The sequence below is a fragment of the Gopherus flavomarginatus genome, chromosome 8 (genome assembly GCF_025201925.1).
Source record: "Gopherus flavomarginatus isolate rGopFla2 chromosome 8, rGopFla2.mat.asm, whole genome shotgun sequence".
Classification (NCBI taxonomy): Eukaryota; Metazoa; Chordata; order Testudines; family Testudinidae; genus Gopherus; species Gopherus flavomarginatus.
Genome location: NC_066624.1, coordinates 55,111,806 through 55,128,751, shown reverse-complemented (window position 1 = coordinate 55,128,751; position 16,946 = coordinate 55,111,806). Strand labels below are relative to the sequence as shown.

At 52.6% G+C, this 16,946-nt stretch overlaps 1 protein-coding gene across 9 annotated transcripts in view; it reads right to left on the bottom strand.

The window, feature by feature from the left end:
* Positions 1 to 4,979: 4,979 nt before the first annotated feature.
* DGKK (diacylglycerol kinase kappa) overlaps positions 4,980 to 16,946 on the bottom strand; it is a 188,033-nt gene continuing 176,066 nt past the window's right edge. For 3 of the 9 annotated variants that reach the window (XM_050965366.1, XM_050965368.1, XM_050965365.1), the window contains 4 exons: positions 15,100 to 15,219; positions 13,153 to 13,264; positions 10,598 to 10,728; positions 4,980 to 6,872 (listed from right to left, as the gene is read on the bottom strand). In XM_050965366.1, coding sequence (XP_050821323.1) covers positions 6,798 to 6,872; positions 10,598 to 10,728; positions 13,153 to 13,264; positions 15,100 to 15,219 — 438 coding nt within the window. In that variant the 3' untranslated portion in view covers positions 4,980 to 6,797. The remainder of the gene's footprint in view (positions 6,873 to 10,597; positions 10,729 to 13,152; positions 13,265 to 15,099; positions 15,220 to 16,946) is intronic. The other 6 variants (XM_050965367.1, XM_050965369.1, XM_050965373.1 and 3 more) reach the window with 4 other exon arrangements.

Below are 16,946 nucleotides of genomic sequence, written 5' to 3'. Positions count from 1 at the left end.
ATCTTGGGGTTTTTTGAGGTGGGGAGACCAGAACTGCACCCAGTATGCAAGGTGTGAGCATACCATGGATTTATGTAGTGGCATTATATTTTCTGTATCTAACCTTTTGCTAATAGTTCCTAACATTGTTTAGCTGCTTTTAGTTGTTGCTGCTGCTGCACATTGAACACAAGATTTCAGAGAACTACCCATGACGACTCCAAGATCTTTCTTGAATGGTAACAGCTAATTTAGACCCCATCATTTTGTATGGATAGTTGGGATTATATTTTCCAATGTGCATTACTTTGCATTTATCAACACTGAATTTCAGGTGCTATTTTTGTTGCCCAGTCACCCAGTTTTGTGAGATCCCTTTCTAATACTTTGCAGTCAGCTTTGGATATCTTGAGTAATCTTATCATCTGCAAGCTTTGCCACCTTAACTATTTGCCCCCTTTTCCAAATCATTTATGAATATATTGAACAGCACAAGTCCTGGTACAGAGCCGTAGGGGACCCTGCTATTTACCTCTCGTCATTCTGAAAACTGACAATTTATTCCTACCCTTTTTCTTGTCTCTTAACCAGTTACTGATCCATGAGAGGACCTTCCCTCTTATCCCATGACAGCTTACTCAGCTCAAGAGCCTTTGGTGAGGGACCTTGTCAAAGACTTTTTAAAAGTCCAAGTACACTGTAGCCAGTAGATCACCCTTGTCCATGTTTGCTGACACTCTCAAAGAATTCTAATAGCTGCATGAGGCTTGAGTTTCCTTGACCCTTCCCCATGATATTGTATTTGCCCACATGCCTCATAATTCAGTTCTTTACTATAGTTTCAGCCAATGTGCCTGGTCCTGAAGTTAGACTTACCAGCCTGTACTTGCCAAGATTACCTGTGGGGCCCTTTTCTAAAATGTGGTATCATGTTAGCTATCCTTATCATGTGTTACAGAGGCTGATATAGGGATAGGTTGCAAACCACAGTTAGTAATTCTACAGTTTCACATTTGAGTGCGTGCAGAACTCTTGGGTGATACCATCTGGTCCTGGTGACTCCTTATTGCTAAATTTATCTATTTGTTCCAAAACCACCTCTAATGCCATCTTAATCTGGGCCAATTCCTCAGATTTGTCACATAAACTGAATGTCCCAGGGGTGGTGATCACCTTCCTATCCTCTGCCTGTCCGTTTAAAGCACCAGGGGCAGTGCTGACTGCTGGGGTATTCAATTATTTTTTTGTCAAGGTCCAAAGTTCTTGATCAAGGTCTAGTCATGGTCCAGACTCCAGAGAAAGTAATTAAAAAAAAAAAAAAGATTTTTGGGATCTCTTCAAAAGCACGGGGTGGTATGGATTTGGCCCACGGTCAACCTATTGACCCCTCCCCCCTCCCCGAGTGCCAGCTCATTACTACTCTTCTGAAGGTATGCAGTGGGGATCAACTCCTCACAGAAACCATTGGAGGGATGCTGTAGCTCTGCGACCACACCTGGGGAGATATGTAACCTGCCCAATCACTCACTGACAATGGGGTACAGCTGGGGTAGGCCCTGGATAGGGTTTTCAAAAAGGCTCAGCACAGGGCTGATTGGGGCCTGAGCACATGACCACACCTTGCAGCACCACGTGAGCTGTTGCTGGGTGCAGGCTGAATGCTGTTCCCACCCAGCTCCATCCTTGCTGCCCCATAGCACCCAAAACAACCTGCCTGCTTTACAGCCTGGTGCTGCATGTGAGTAACTCCCAGAGGGCTTGCTAAGGCTGCAGGTTCGTCACTGCATGGGGCTTGTGGCACTGGAAACCCAGCTCCCTCCCACTGGGGCTAGCTGCAGCCAGCCTGGCTCTGCATGTGGAGGAGTGGGAGGCAGAGTTATGGAGTAAGAGGGGGCCTGACTCACTCGTGGCTGGAATTCTTTCTGAACTAGAACATGGCTGGAAGCATTAGGAGAGGCCAAACTAGGGTCCTCAACTAGCCTCTTCCATTGCAGTGTTGGGGGGAGCAAACATCCCAATGCTTCCTAACATAAAGGCTGTGGTAACTTCACTCAGCCTGATTGTGTGCAATGCTGGGCAGCCCCCACCCCACCCACCAAGGCTGGATTCAGGCTGTTCCTCCAAGTCCTGAGGAGCAAATCAGCAGGTGGCTTCCCAGCACAGTGCTGGGGGAGGGGGAAGCTGTTCTCTTTAGCTGATGTGTATGAAATGGAGCAATGCTGTGGGTCAGGCCCTGGGCCTGTTGTGTGTGCTGGGCAGGGAGTTATTCAGGTTGAGGTAAACTGGTCTCTACATTACCAGTCGTTTTTCCTCCCCACTTCTCTGTCCAGAGGGACAATAGCACCCTTCCTCATCTGGCCCATGGTAGCCCTGTTACATCTTTCTGTTGCGTATGTGTATACAGCAGCTAACCCCACATTGTCCTCTTCTGTGACTAGATGGCCTAGCTTGCTCCTACCATAATCATTACTAGCCACAACTGCTTTGATTTTTTTCTTAAAGCCCCAGCTCCTGGAGTCAGGGCATCAAGGGACTCTCACTATTCATTTTCATGGTGAGTCATCAGGGCTGGGGAGAAGCTTGAACCTGTGACTTCTGAAAGACCAGGCAGCAAATGACTCCATGTATTATACCAAGATTTTGTGAGTTTTAGGCAGAGCTCATGCTTTGGGGGCCTGGCTCGAGTTTTGAGGGCTGGGGTTGGCTATTCTGAGTGGCTCATTTGAAAGCTGAAATGAAATTTCTCTGCTCCCCCTGGAATCCAGCCTGTCCCCTCAATTAGCCCAAGCTGCACCAGTAAAACCACATGCAAATGTTTCCATCATTTTAATCTTTTACATTTACCAAACCCTGCAGGCCACTGCCTCCTTCCATTCCTGCCTTCAGCCAGCTCATAACAAACAGGCTAAGACATAGTCAAGCAAAACTCAAGGGCAAGGGTGTTCTTATTTTTTGGGGGAGGGGGATCTCTAATTCTCTCCCCTACTGCTGCCTCCACTCTTGTTTCCTAGCACTCTGCTCCTGCCTCACCCCAACCCTGACCACTGGACAGCAGCGTAAGGCCACAGATGATTTCACAAACACCCCCTAACAGTGCATGTGGCTGGCTGCTTTTGGCCTAGGTCCTGGCTCTCACTGCAATGGAGCCTCTCCCTGGCATGACTTAATTCACAGCAGGGCAGGAGCTGCTGCTGCTGCTGCTGCTGCTGCCGCCAGCACCTGGCCAGTTCAGTTACCCCAGATGCTGATACACATAAATGGCCTGTTAATATAAACAGGCTGCTGCTGGCTCCAGCCTTCCACAGCAGGGCCCACATCAGCTCTAATGCCCCACTGGCTGAGGCGAGTGATCAGAGGGGAGGCCACTTTCCTGTCTGTCTAAATTTGGTGCAGTGAGGAGGCTAGGACAAGTTCTGCTTGCTCCTGGCCTTGGGGCTAAACCCTGTTACTGGGCAGTGATGCCATTAGGTGGCCCCTGCTTAGCAGTCTTGAAGGCGTGGACGGCACCTGCTGACCTGAGCTCTGCAGGGACTGATTGCTGCAGGAACAGCAGCATGTGGGGCGGTCTTCCCACTACAGCCCTGCCTCTTGGGGCATTGCAGGAAGGAGATGAATGGTGCCAGGTTGGCCTGATCGTGATTTATGCTCAGTTTGCACCAAGCCGAGGCAGACACCCTGTCCCTGGGAGTACATGAAGGGCAGCATCGGACCCCCCCCGCCTCCAATTGTATGGTGAACAGAGGGAGCACTGCAGCAGCCTCACTATTCTGGCCTTTCCCCTCCCAGGCTCTTATCCCTCCCCACCCCGGCCCAGCCTAGGCCAGCTCCTGCTATCGAGACTAGAGGGCAGCAGCTACCTTTGGGAAAGTGGTCATTTAAACACCCCGCCCCCCCCCCCCCACACACACACACCCATCCCTACATTCACAGTCACTATACACACCACCCACTAGATCACAGGCTAACACACGAGTTCAGCACCACCCCAGGGAGAGCACAGGCAGGCTGTTTCCCTAGACCCCTGCCCCAGCCTCCTGGCTCTAGTTGGGGCACACACAGCAGGACAAAGGTGGGTGATGAGGCACAACTCCAACCCCCACAAGACAACCCCCAAAGCCAGGCCCTATAACTTGCTCTGCAGGGACCAGGGCTGGTCCAGGCAGTGATATTACAATACATTCATAAGTGATTGATTGCACTGCTGTGCACTGCCATAGCTCCCCCTCCCCACATGGGGCCATCGCACAAGAGTCCATGGCTGCTGTTTAATGCTTTGTCCTAACAGCAGCTTTGCTGGAGGGTGGCTGGCTCCTCCATGGAGTGATATGCAAAGATCATGGCCGTGGTGGGTACTCCTGGTCAGTCCATGCCGCGTTGGCCTTCTCTCGTTGCTTCACCAGTACTTGGCCTGCAGCCACAGTGGCACTTTTAAGCAGAACATGGCACCAGTGGGTGAAATGCAGCCCTATGTGGGCCCAGCTGCTAGTCGGAAGGAAACGCCTTTTTGCACTGAGGCTGCGCTGCTAGTGCTGTCCGTGGGCCTGTGTCAACACCACTGTAGAGCAAAACACAGCCGCTAAGGACCAGGCTTCATCCCCCGAGGCTGAAGGAACTTTAGGACAAAGCTTAAAGCATGAGATTTCCTCCTAGCCCCCTTACTGCAGGGCCAGTGCCATGTGCATGTCTCAGGGTAATCGGAAGGCTCATCTCTTCAAAATGGGCCATTCCTTTTGGATATCCAATAGGAAGCACCCGGAGTTTGATTCTCACAAATGCTGGGCCCTGCCACACCACCAGGTGTCAGCAGAAGGTGTGAGTGGTTAACTCCTCTGGAATAATCACTTTCACATTGGACACCCACAATGGGTGATTGCTTGAAATTTTGGACTTAAGTTGAAGTGATTTTTTCGCCTTTCCCAGTGAGTGGGAGGGTTTAACGCTGGCTCCTCAGAAAGGCCAGGAGGTGGGTCAGTTATAGAGCTGAACAGAAGACATCACAGTGGGTGGGAAATTTTTTTACCAGTTTTTCAAGATTTTCTGAAAATCAAATTATTTCCTCCCACCTTCATGATTGGCTGTTCCTTTTGTATCACGGTTCTGGGGCCATGAAGCTGAGAGGTAGCTCTTCATTACATTGTGCAGGGCAGTTTTTCCAATTTAACATCAAAACATGAGCAAGAGGTCAGAGGCCCCCGGCTACTGGAGGAGCGTTGGTGGTCGGTCATTGTCAGAGGCTGGAGTACCTGCTGCGCCAATCCAGTCCAGTTCAATTCAGGACAGAATAAATTACAGGTTTACATCTCACTGCAATAAATATGTTTTCTTGGAAACTATTTACAGAATTTAAATACATTTTATGGCTGAACAACAGTAGTAGAGCAGGGGTGGGAGGCTGAGTGGTTGTTTTTTTGTGTGGTGTAGTTCACTATATCAACTTCCAAAGCTGCCATGGTGAAATGTCAGAAGGTTCTCGAGTCTGCGTGAGCTGGTCCCCCCCGATGCCCGGAAGGAGCCCCCCTCCGCTGAGTCTAGCAGGAGGCTCAAGTTCCCTATTTTTACTTCGCAGAAGCCTTTTGAATGGCACTGAATGGTGGCAGGGGATGTGAGTTGCCTTTGGGTGGGACGGATGGTGGGAGACCAGGTGGGACTCACAAGGCTCATGTGCCCCTGGGATCAATAGGACTCAGGGACACTCAGCACAGCCTGCAATGGGTTTCTGGTTCTGGAACCCAAGAGATTTGGTGTTCAGAGGAGGGAACCAACATGCTACCCATGTAGTGCCATGAGGATAAAGGGAGCTCCATCACCTCTGGCTCAAAATAACTAAGCCAAGAGGAATGAGGGCCGGTGGTTCAGGACATCGTGTCCAGTCATCTCAGCAGACAACCCAATAAGCTGCTGGAGGAACCAACTACATTCCATAGGCAGGTAACTGGCAAACTAAAGCAATATACACACTCGCTGCTCTGAGCGGCCTTTGGATGAGACCCGGGCGGGAACGGTGGCCCAGCATGCACTATACTCTTCCGGGATGGGCTACACTGCCACGAGCCCAAACATATCACAGCTTTGAAATGAAGACTAGAAAAGCCATGGTGCTGGCGAAGTATGCCCTAGTGTCCGTTCCCCCACAGCCCTGTGAAAGAGGCACTGTCCCTCCCTGAAGGTAGGACATGAGAATGTGTAACCTTTGACTGTGTCAAGTTTTCTGCCTCGGGTGGGTCACAGCTGGCTCTGTAGTCTCACAGATCTGGCCATTTCATAGTTTGCTCCCACCTCACCACTTGCTGCTGGCTGCCTGATCTCACATAACTCCATCTCCTTCACACTGAAGCCTGGAAGTAGCCAACTAAATGTGACAGCTGCTATGGAAACCTGGCAACCCCAGCAACACACATACAGCTTGGTCCTTCCTTCTAGCTCACAGGTACATATGGAAATGAACTGCTGAACTGAAACCATCAAGCACAGAAACCAAAACCACAAGGGTAATCAAGGGCAAAGACGCGCAGACCAACAATCTTTGGCTAACATGGAACTGTAAACTCTTCAGGGGCATGCTTGAGAGAGGTGATGAGAAATATTCTAGTGTAAGGATTCCACAGCATCTCATTCCGGGCCGTTTGCTGATGGGCTGCATCTGCATCACGATCAAACGCTCAAGAACAGATGCCTAGGTGTTTAGAGTTCTAGAATGACTGTGAAGTTGCTAGCATTCTAGAGTGCCTGTTCTAGATTTCAGGTTCTAGAGGGCCCATCCAGAGTTAAGATTCCCCATCACCGACACTAGCCTCGTTCTTTTTCCTTTATATGCTTTGCTAGGGATGGCTGCTGATGTCTTTAATTCCCTGGAGAATCCTCTTCATATGGCCCACCTTTGTTATCCCCAGATCCTGAATAAAAGAAGAGCAGACAAAGTTGAATAAACGCACACCTGACAAATACACAAAGCGTCTCTGAACCACAGGGGAGCATCAGACATTTTTATTACTGATGAACATGGGCTCCAGTCCTGCAATCCTTGCACCCCAGCCTCCCTCAGCAGTCTAGGTGGAGTGCGCAGGATCGAGTTCTAGGGCTCAGCGGCATGTGAAGCACAGCAGCATATTAGCAAATGCAGCTAGGAAAACACTGGCTTAAAAGCTCTGCTAGATTTCTAGCCAACTATCTGCCTGCCCCTTGGTTAGAATCCAGCCCCCACTCCATGGGAAGCAGCTCTCACCCCAAGCAAAACTGCGAGTCCAATCCAGCCAGGATGCTGGCACTTAGGAGACTGCTGGGGCAGGTGGCTGGCTAAGAATGGGCCTCGTGCCCAGAGATGACATATCCCGCTTACCAGGCTGGCAGCAGCAGCAGGATGGTGCCCCATGCTGGGACCCATTGCCTTCCATTCACCGGTTGGGGTCTGGGGTTGCCTACAGGGAAGGAGAGCCCCAGGACTTGAGGGGCACCGAAGAGGGCTTTGAGGCCTGCTCCATAGCCCACCCTGGCTGCAGGTGTGGGAGGAGACACTGAAATAGAGAATCCAAAGGCATGCCATAGCCACCTCCCCCAGTCTAGGGGGTAGGGCAGGCTAGAGGAGAGGAGCAGGGCAGGGTGTGTGAACTGCACAGGCCACGGGGGCAGCAGGTAGAGGGAGCTGAACAGGGTATGTGTCCTGGGCTGGCAGGATGGGGTAGCGGGTCAGGGCCTGTGTACTGGGGAAGCAATGGCAGGCTGGTCAGGGGAGTGGGGCAGGGCATGGGTACCAGGGAGGCAGACAGCTGGCAGGATGTGGGAGTGGGGCATAGTGTTTGAATTGGGCAGGAGGAGACTAGTGGGGAAGTGGGACAAGACATGTGAACCAAGCGGGCCGAGGGGACAGCAGACCAGGGGAGGGGGCTGGCCGTGTGAACTGGGCAGGTAGGGGGATGGCAGGATGGGGTAAGGCATTTGAACCAGGAAGGCCGAGGGAACAGCAGTTCAGGGGAGCGGGGCAGGGCGTGTGTACTGGGCAGGCAGGTGGTAGGCTGGTTGGGGGAGTGGGACAGGGAGTGTGAACTGGGCAGCCAGAAGGCTGGTAGGATGGCAGTGTGATTGTGCCCCCCTAAGGCGTTGTGGAAATATGCTTATGAATGTATATATGACATAAGTGGACATATCTGAACATATCTCCCTAAAGGTTATGATCTACTGAATCTATTCATCCTATTTGTATACATGTGTCATTGTTGTATTTGAAATTATGAATCTTGGCTGTGTACTTGCTTGATTTCTAAGATGCCTTAGTAAGCATTTGCTCAGCTTCTTGAGAAAGGAATGTGCAAATTAAGTGCCCAATCAAGAAACACTTAAAGGACAATGAATCTTGGAAGGCTCCAATCCACCTAAGAAGTCTACCTGAGGATGTTCAGGGCAGCATGTAAACAATGGCTGCTGCCTGTAAAAACTGGGTCATGTATGGACATCTGACTTGCCCATGTGACTCCAAAACGTTATCTTGGAGCTGGAGGGGGGGGTCTCCATCTACAAGAGAGAGTCTATTTAAACCCCTGGGAGATCCCTCTATTTTGTCTTCAGCTTCTCAAGAGATAGTCTCTCCACCCCCAAGGATACCTGAAAGAGACTGGAACAAAGGACAATAACTATAGGAGGTGTGAGTAATTGCTAGACCCAGACTAGAAGGAGACTAGTCTGTAAAAGAAAGCTTACTGGAACACCACGGAGGGTGAGATTTTGTCTGTATTCAGTTTTCTTACTGTACTAAACTCAGACTTGCCTGTTTTATTTTATTTTACTTGGTAATTCACTTTGTTCTGTCTGCTAGTACTTGGAACCACTTAAATCTTAATTTCTATATTTAATAAAATCCCTTTTTACTTATTAATTAACCCAGAGTATGCACTAATACCTGGGGGTGGAGGGGAAACAGCGGTGCATATCTCTCTATCAGTGTTATAGAGGGGGAACAATTTATGAGTAAAACGGATTTATTTGGGGTTTGGACCCCATTGGGAGTTGAGCATCTGAGTGTTAAAGACAGGAATACTTCTTAAGTTGCTTTCAGTTAAGTCTGCAGCTTTGGGGCATGTGGTTCAGACCCTGAATCTGTGCTGGAGCAGACTGGCGTGTCTGGCTCAACAAGACAGGGTGCTGGAGTCCCAAGTTGGTAGGGAAAGCAGGGGCAGAAGCAGTCTTGATACATCAGTTGGCAGCCCCAAGGGGGTTTCTGTGATCCAACCTGTCACAGGGGGAATGGGGCAGGGTGTGTGTATCGAGCTAGCAGGATGGGGGAGTGGGGCAGGGTGTGTGTATCGGGCTAGCAGGATGGGGGAGTGGGGCAGGGTGTGTGTACTGGGCAGGCAGGAGACTGGCAGGATGGAGAGGTGGGGTAAGGCATTTGAACCAAGCAGGCCAAGGGGGCTGCAGTTCGGGGGGCAGGGCGTGTGTACTGGGCAGGCAGCAGGCTGGTTGGAGGAGTGGGATGCGGCGTGTGAACTAGGCAAGCAGGGGGCTGGAAGGATGTGGTAGTTGGGCAGGGTGTGTGTACGGGGTAGGCAAGGGGCTGGCAGGATGTGGTAGTGGGTCAGGGCGTGTGTACTGGGCAGACGGAGCAGGCTGGTTGGGGGAGCGGGGCAAGGCTGGTTGAAAAATTGTAGCTGGATGTTTTCTGTCAGAAAATGCTGTTTGGGCTAAACTTAACTTTTTATGAAAGATGGATTTTGACAACATTTTCCACAAAAAATGTGATATTTAAACAATTTTTAAAAAGAGCCCTTTAAGTTATTCAGGCTCTAATGTCCATGTGAATCAATGGCAGGCAGGTGCCAAGCACCGGTGAGGATTTGGACCTCAGTGTACTAACTGGAGGAGCAGCTGTTCTCAGTAGCCTAGAGAAATGATTCCAGGTTAACAGCACAGCTGCTCCTTCAAAGCAGGGTGCGGTCTCCACAGCCCAATTCAGCTCTGGACCGGTCTGCCAGGAAGAGACCTACTGGTACCAGATGTGATAGGGACACCTGCTCAGTAGAGAATTCCCCGACTCCCCACCCCAAACCTCCTCCCAGCTCATTTCACCTGGCTGTCCAGGAATGAGTGTGACCATGCCCTGGGGGTGGTAGGCTCTGGATCTCATTCCCAAGCCCCACCTCCACTCAGGTGCTTCATTAATCACCCAGGCCAGGTAGCTGGAGGAGAGGAATGGAGGTTGTGGCTTGTGCTATGGAATCCCTGGCTGGGAGTCACCATCCCACCCCCCAGCTGCGGGAAGCCAGTGCTGTGCAGCGACACCATGACTCCTCTGGTTCTCGAGGAGCCCGTCTATTCTGACGGCGCAGCATCACCCGCAGTGAAATGCAAATATACTGACTCATAGGGCAGGTGCAGTATGCAAGTGCAGCCCTGCCGATGCCATTCAAGTGCCATGCCAATGACTGGGTCCCAGGTGAGGGGCTAACATGCCAACTCAACCCTGCCAAGGCAATTCCATGCTGGCTTACAATCGTTCATGGGGTTCTGCCAGGAGCAAGGCTGCACCAATCAGGTGGCATTCTGCCCATAACTGTGCCCAGGCAGTTCAATGGGGCACTGATGGAGAGAGTCATGCTGCTGCGGTCAGAAAAGCAAGTCATGCAAGTACCTTCAAGTCTCTTCTCTCCAGCAGGATCAGCTCTGAGCCCTGGATGTCATGGCGGAAAAAAATGTCTTTGTATTCCCCTAAGCCAAGCGCGTCCAGCCAGGCTGCCACCTCCTCAGCGCCCCATTTCTCCACTAGCAAAAAGGGAAAGCAAAGACGATCGACTCAGCAGCGAAAAGTGGACAGAGGCGCAGCCGAAAGCAACACGCACACACAGGGAAGCACAAAGCCAGGCAGGGCGAGAGTGCAGGCAGCAGGCAGCAGCATTCCAGCAGGGCAGGATTCCATGCGTGGGGCTCAGGTGCTATCCGCACCCCCAGATGGAAATGCTTCCTTGCTACAGCCAAGATCTGTTCCAGGCAGCTCTGCTCAGAAGAGGGACCCTGCCAGAATCCCACTGATTTCTGCTCCCTCGCCTCCCTAGCGTGGAGAGCTTCATGAGAACTGGGATCAGGGTGGTAGGTGACCTGGAGGGTGCAGATTTGGTCCTAGAGGTCACGTGACCCGCAATGGCTGTCTCTGTATAGCTCACCCTTGTTTCTGAGAGCATCAGTCGAACATGTTGCACAGGCACAGAACCACTGCAGTGAGTCTATCATGTGCCGTGCCCAGTGACAGGGAAAAAAGCAAGTGGGCTGCAAAAGGTTCCACTCATGCCCAGAAAAGGAGTTTTCCCCTCCTGTTTTCCCTGAAAAACATTAGGAATGCCAGAGCTGGCCTTCCCCCTCTCAGTGGAGGGCTTAGAAATGTGCTCTATGGCCTGGGGAGAGCTAAGGCCTAACACAGGCTTCCTTTCTCCCATGTGTTTTTCAGTCATTGGAGTTCACTGGGGCCATGTGTGGATAGCCAGTTCTCATGTCCATTGTGAGCAGTGTGCGGCTCACACAACGGCTGGGACAAGCGCTAGCCAGAACAATGCACGTGGCCCAACAGGATCCCGACAGTCAAACCGATCCCCTGGGCCCGCAGAAATGAAAAGCAAAACCGACTCTGCCAGCTGAGATTTAGGAGTGCCCTGCCCACGGGCCCCTGATAGGGAAGAAGGCGCAGTACCAGAGCCATGCAGCACAGAGCTGTTGTGCCCCCAGGGCCCCACGTCAGTGCATGGCTCGGGATTCTGATCTCTTTAAGAGACTAAGCTGTTTGGTGAGAACAGAGCCCAAGCACTGGTCTCAGGAGGCTGAGCTGCTCACCCCTTCATGTCCCTCTGAGGCCCTGGGGCAGAACCCCGCCCCACACGCTCCCCTCCAAGGGGCTGGGAGGCAGAGCCCTGCCCTGTATGGTCCCCTCCAAGAGGCAGGGAGGCAGAGCCCTGCACTGTACATTCCCCTCCATGGCCCCAGCACTTCAGAGACGTTTCCACACAAAACACTGGCATAAGAACATAAGAATGGCCATACTGGGTCAGACCAAAGATCCATCAAGCCTAGTATCCTGTCTACCGACAGAGGCCAATGCCAGGTGCTTCAGAGGGAATGAACAGAAAAGAACAGGTATCAAGTGATCCATCCCATGTTGCCCATTCCCAGCTTTTGGCAAACAAAGTCTAGGGACACTTGTAGCTTATTTCAAAAGCCCTGAGGCTAGGGGTTCCCGTTCCCTTTCCAGCTGCTGCAGCCCTGCAAACTCCCTGGGAGAGAAGGATGGGGCATGGCCTAAGAGCCAGCCTGCACGCGGATGGCTAGGGGGCACAGGAAGGCCCCCTGTGGAGGCATGGGAGTAACAGACTAGGGCTAGATCTGAGAACGCCGCAGCATCGACCTCCAGCCCATGCTCCCCGGGAAGCCCATTTACTGATAGGCTCAGGGTCACAGAGCAAATGTGACAGAGCTGAGGTGAAAAGAAACTGCTCAGCCTGTGCACCAATCACCAGCCCTCCCTCCTGATAAGGCACCAAGGCATCAGGAGGAAGCCCTGAAATCTCCATGCCTGGGACTTGCAGAGGGGATTCTCCTGCCAGCACCAAGAGGCCAGGACATGGAGCAGGGCTCATGGCCAGACTTGGGCAAGTGAGGCAGCCGGGTCTGGGAGACTCAGCAGTGGGTCTGTTTGCAAAGCTGGTGCCGATGCGGGAGGAGTCAAACAAGTCTGAAAGGGTTTGGACCACAAGTCCTACTGCAAGTCAATGGGACACGCTCGTAAACCCCCTAGACACGTTGGAAAATCCTTCCAGGAGGCCCATGTCTTTCTAAACCCCTTTTTTATAACTTCCTCCTCCTCTGAGAGAGGAGCTTTGAGCTGATGGCCCAGCAAGCTGTGCCCCCTCCTGCCCTGTACCAGTCACTCCATCCTCGGCACGGTTCAGTGCCTGGCTGCAATCAGAGTCAGCTTGGTGGGCAGATGGGCAGGCAGTCCTGAGGTGCTGCTCTAGACAGGTTTGCAGCCTGCCCTGCTCATCTTGTCTTAAGTGCCCTCCAGCAGCACAACACCATGGTATGGATTTACTCTGGCTGTGGTGCTGAGCCTGGCTGGTAGCATGGCAGGTCCAAGACGCTCCCTAGTGCTTGGGAGGTGAAGGCTGCTCTGCCTGTCTAGCCCACTGCTCCGGGGAAGCGTACCTGGGACCATGCTGTTGGATTTCGGCTTCTGAAACTTATCCTTGTCCTTCTTGGGCTTGGGAATGTTGATCCGTAGCTTCAGGCTGGCCTTGCTGCTGCTCTCGGAGCTCTCCTGGTGCCCGAGGCCGGCAGAGAGGATAATGGGTTAGGTTCACAAGCCATGCATTTCATCTGTGCCACTCCGAGCCCTGGTCAGATGCCCACCACACCCTGCCAGTGCTTAACCGCATCTCGGTTCTATCCCAGCTTTGCCCTGGCATCCCCAGCACGGGCTGATGCGATTCACCCCAGCCAGATTCACCAGTCCTAGTGTCTGTGGAGGGTGTAGTCCAGTCAGGACACAAATATTTTTACCACTGAATGGGGTTAGAACAGCAGTTCTCAAACTGTGGGTTGGGACCCCAAAGTGGGTCACGACCCTGTTTTAATGGAGGTCAGCAGGGCTGGTGTTAGACTTGCTGGGGTCTGGGGTTGACGCCCAAGCCCCATCATCCTAGGTACCGGAGCTCAGGCTTCAGGTTCAGCCCTGCACAGCAGGGCTGAAGCCTGTGGGCTTCGGTTTTGGCCCCCCTGCCTGGGGTGGGGAGGCTTCAGCTTTACACTCCCCCCCCAACCTGGGCCAACAGGGCTTGGGCAGGCTTAGGCTTTGACCCGCTTGGGGTCATGGGAGTCGCAGTGCAATGAACTTTGAGAACCCCTGGTTTAGAAGACAGAAAGGTAAAATGTCTGAGCCCTGGCTACATTATGTGGCCCCGCATTGCTGTCAACCATGGCGCGTACCAGACCCACCTTTGTGCTCTCCTGGGCAATCCCCCAGCCCCCGTTTCCCCATCTGTAAGACAAAGCTAGTGATAGTGCCCCCCCCAGCTCTATAAAGTGCTGGGGGTTCTGCAGCTGAGAAGTGCCACTTAAACCGGCTTACCACTGCTCCCTTGAATGATAAACCCTCCTCTTGGGCAGCCTGTGCCCCCAAGACCACAGCCAAAAGAAGAGCACCAGGAGAGTCACCAGGAGAGAGCAGAACAGGCCCAAGAAAGGCAGGTTCTGCACATGAGCCAGTGCCACTGAAGTCAGTGGGAGTCATTTGTACATTAGCTGCATGACTGGATCAAGAAATCCAATGCTGGTTCATCACCTGCTCACAGGATGTGCAGCGCTCCTCCCCGCCAGCCCTGGTTCTCCACTCTGGGTCTCCCAGAGACATGGAGTGCTCCAAGTATTCCGGATTCCCCAATAAGCCCTGCCCCCTCCGAGTAGGCTCGGGCCCCATCGTCACAGCAATATCTGACACATGCACAGCTGAGACTCCAGGCGCACCGTACAGTGGGGGATCTTATTTAGACCAGGCCCCTGCCATGAAGAGATCATAATCTAAGGCCCTGATGCTGCAATCAGGCCCATAAGAAGGCTCAGGACTCTAGTAGGGTCCACGCAAAGTCTGCCGGGGCAGATCCAACTGCAGGGTCGGGACCAGAGTGAGGACAGCAGAGGAGGGAGGGGGAGCGGGAGGCGGGTAGAAGGAGGAGGCAGACACAGATCTTGCAATTCTTGGGAGACTCATGCAAGAGTCTGGAGGCCCAAGTCCCATTTTATTTGCAATGGTTTATTGATTCTCAGGGCTGTGGGTGCTAAGCCCCCTGCAGAAGCACAGGTCTCAGGATGGATGTATATGAAGGGATGGAGGAGGGGATGGCTCAGTCTAATGCAAAGCCAGTTTGGTGGAATGGGAGGGGCTGGGCTGCGAAGGGCACAGCGGCACACTTGTTGACAGGGTACTTGTCCAAGGTCACCCAAAGAGAATCCAGCTCCCCTGCTCCAGTCACTAGGCCAGACTGCCTCGCTGACTCTCCCTCACTTGCTGCAATGGCACCAGGCAGGCTCCTGCCAGCATGGGGAGGAGGAGGAATAACCCAATCAAACTGCCTCTGAGCGGCCTCGTGCACCCACCTCCTCAGCAGAGTTGATGATGGGTGCCAGCCAGTGGATGTCGGGCAGCCTCTGGAGCTCCTGGCTGACGGTGTTCAGGGCTCTCTGCAGCCCCTCCTCTTGCTGTGGGGAGTCCAGCTGCTGCAGGGATTGGGGGAGAAAGTCATGAGCGCCCTGTGCAGAGCTCATCATGCGAGCACGCGCCATGGGTACTGCTGGAGAGGACAGGCAGGGATGATGCACTGACCTGCCTTACGGCTCCATCCACCTGGGACTGGAGTTCAGCTAACCACAAGGACGAGCCCCAGGGAGGAAGTCTGCCCATTCCTCTTTGGGTTTCACTGTGAGATTGATACCAGCCTCTGCAAGTTACTGATTGCTTGGCTGTCCGTTCCCGTCATTCCCCTATCTCTCAAGCAGCCCCTGTTGCTGGGACAGGAGGGCACCTGGGCTAAGGCACAGGGTCAAGGCCCAGCATTCAGGTTTTGCAAAACCTGCGGCAAACTCCTGGCTCTGTTGAAGTCAATGTCAGAACTTCCTCTGACATCAGTGAGGCCAGAACTTCACCTTTACCGAACCTAAGCTCCCTGGGAGCGCTCTCTTTAGAAACAAAATCTCCAGTAATAGATTGGCTACTCCTGCCGTTACAATTGGGTACAGGAGAGCCCCGCAGTGACACTGACTAAACCAAAATGACACTGACCAATTAACCTGTCTAAGATCAGAGATGCAAAAAGCAGAGCAAAACTGGGTGTTAAAATTGTCTCCATTCTCATCCCACTCAGAGTTCATAAAGGGCGGCGGGGAGGCGATTAAAAACATGACCTGAATGTGTCTACTAAGACTTGGTGCTAAAGTACGAGTAAAGAACGAGCATGATCCACCCTAAAACAGTGGCTGTCATGTTCCCTTCTAATGGCTTGCGCTCACAGAGAAAGCCAGCCTGCTATTGCTACCAGCTAGCAGAGTGACTCTCTTAGCTCCAGTCTGTGCTTGTGGAGCTGAACTTCCCAGGTCCAAACCCTGCTGCCATTCCCCACTCAGCTTTATGAAAGCAGACTGGGAATGAGCATCCTGTTCACAGAATGAGTCTGTGCATAAAACCTGGCATAGATCTTTCAGGATCCATCTCTGCTTTGGCTGTTCCAAATTCATGGTCCAGGGCACAGCTGGGGTCCTTCCAGCAGTGTCCTGGAACCCTGGGCATTCAAGCAGAATTCACTTCTCAGTCCAGTATCAAGATCTGACAATGAACTGAACAGACTGCCATGGGGCTAATTGCCTCAGGGCCAGCGTTGGGAGTGCGGTGTCACAGTACCAGGTGGCATGGGAGAGGCCTGTTGGTAGCTGTCTTCAAAGCCACAGAGAAGTGCCCTTCTGCAGCAGCCTGGAATGCACTGGGAAGGATGCTTAGCTCAGGGATAACCGAACCCCTCGCCCGTGCCAAGAACTGGAGACACCAAGGACAAGGCGCAGTGAGCTCATCGCCACTTTAAACAGAACTGGGAGAGGAGGGAGTGCATGGTTGGAAGTTCCATCTTCTGGATAGTTTGTACAGAAATGGAGCAGGGGAAGGAGCTGCACCCGCGGTGGAGCTTCTTGCGGGGGGAAAGAATTTTACTGTCCTGTTAAAACCATTCTCCCCTCTTCACACACTCCCTGCCCAGGCAGGGAGAGCTGAAGGAAACAGTTCTGGCTGTACCTCCGATGCCATATCCTGCTGGGTTCCTGCGTGGTGCAGGGCGCCTGGGAGCAGCGTGGCACACAGAGCTGGCATGCAGGGGAACAGGCAGCATGCAACACAGCCTGGTTCCAAGAAGAACAGGAAGGAACAGTGGGCCCATCCACTTGCTTGGGAAATAATTGCC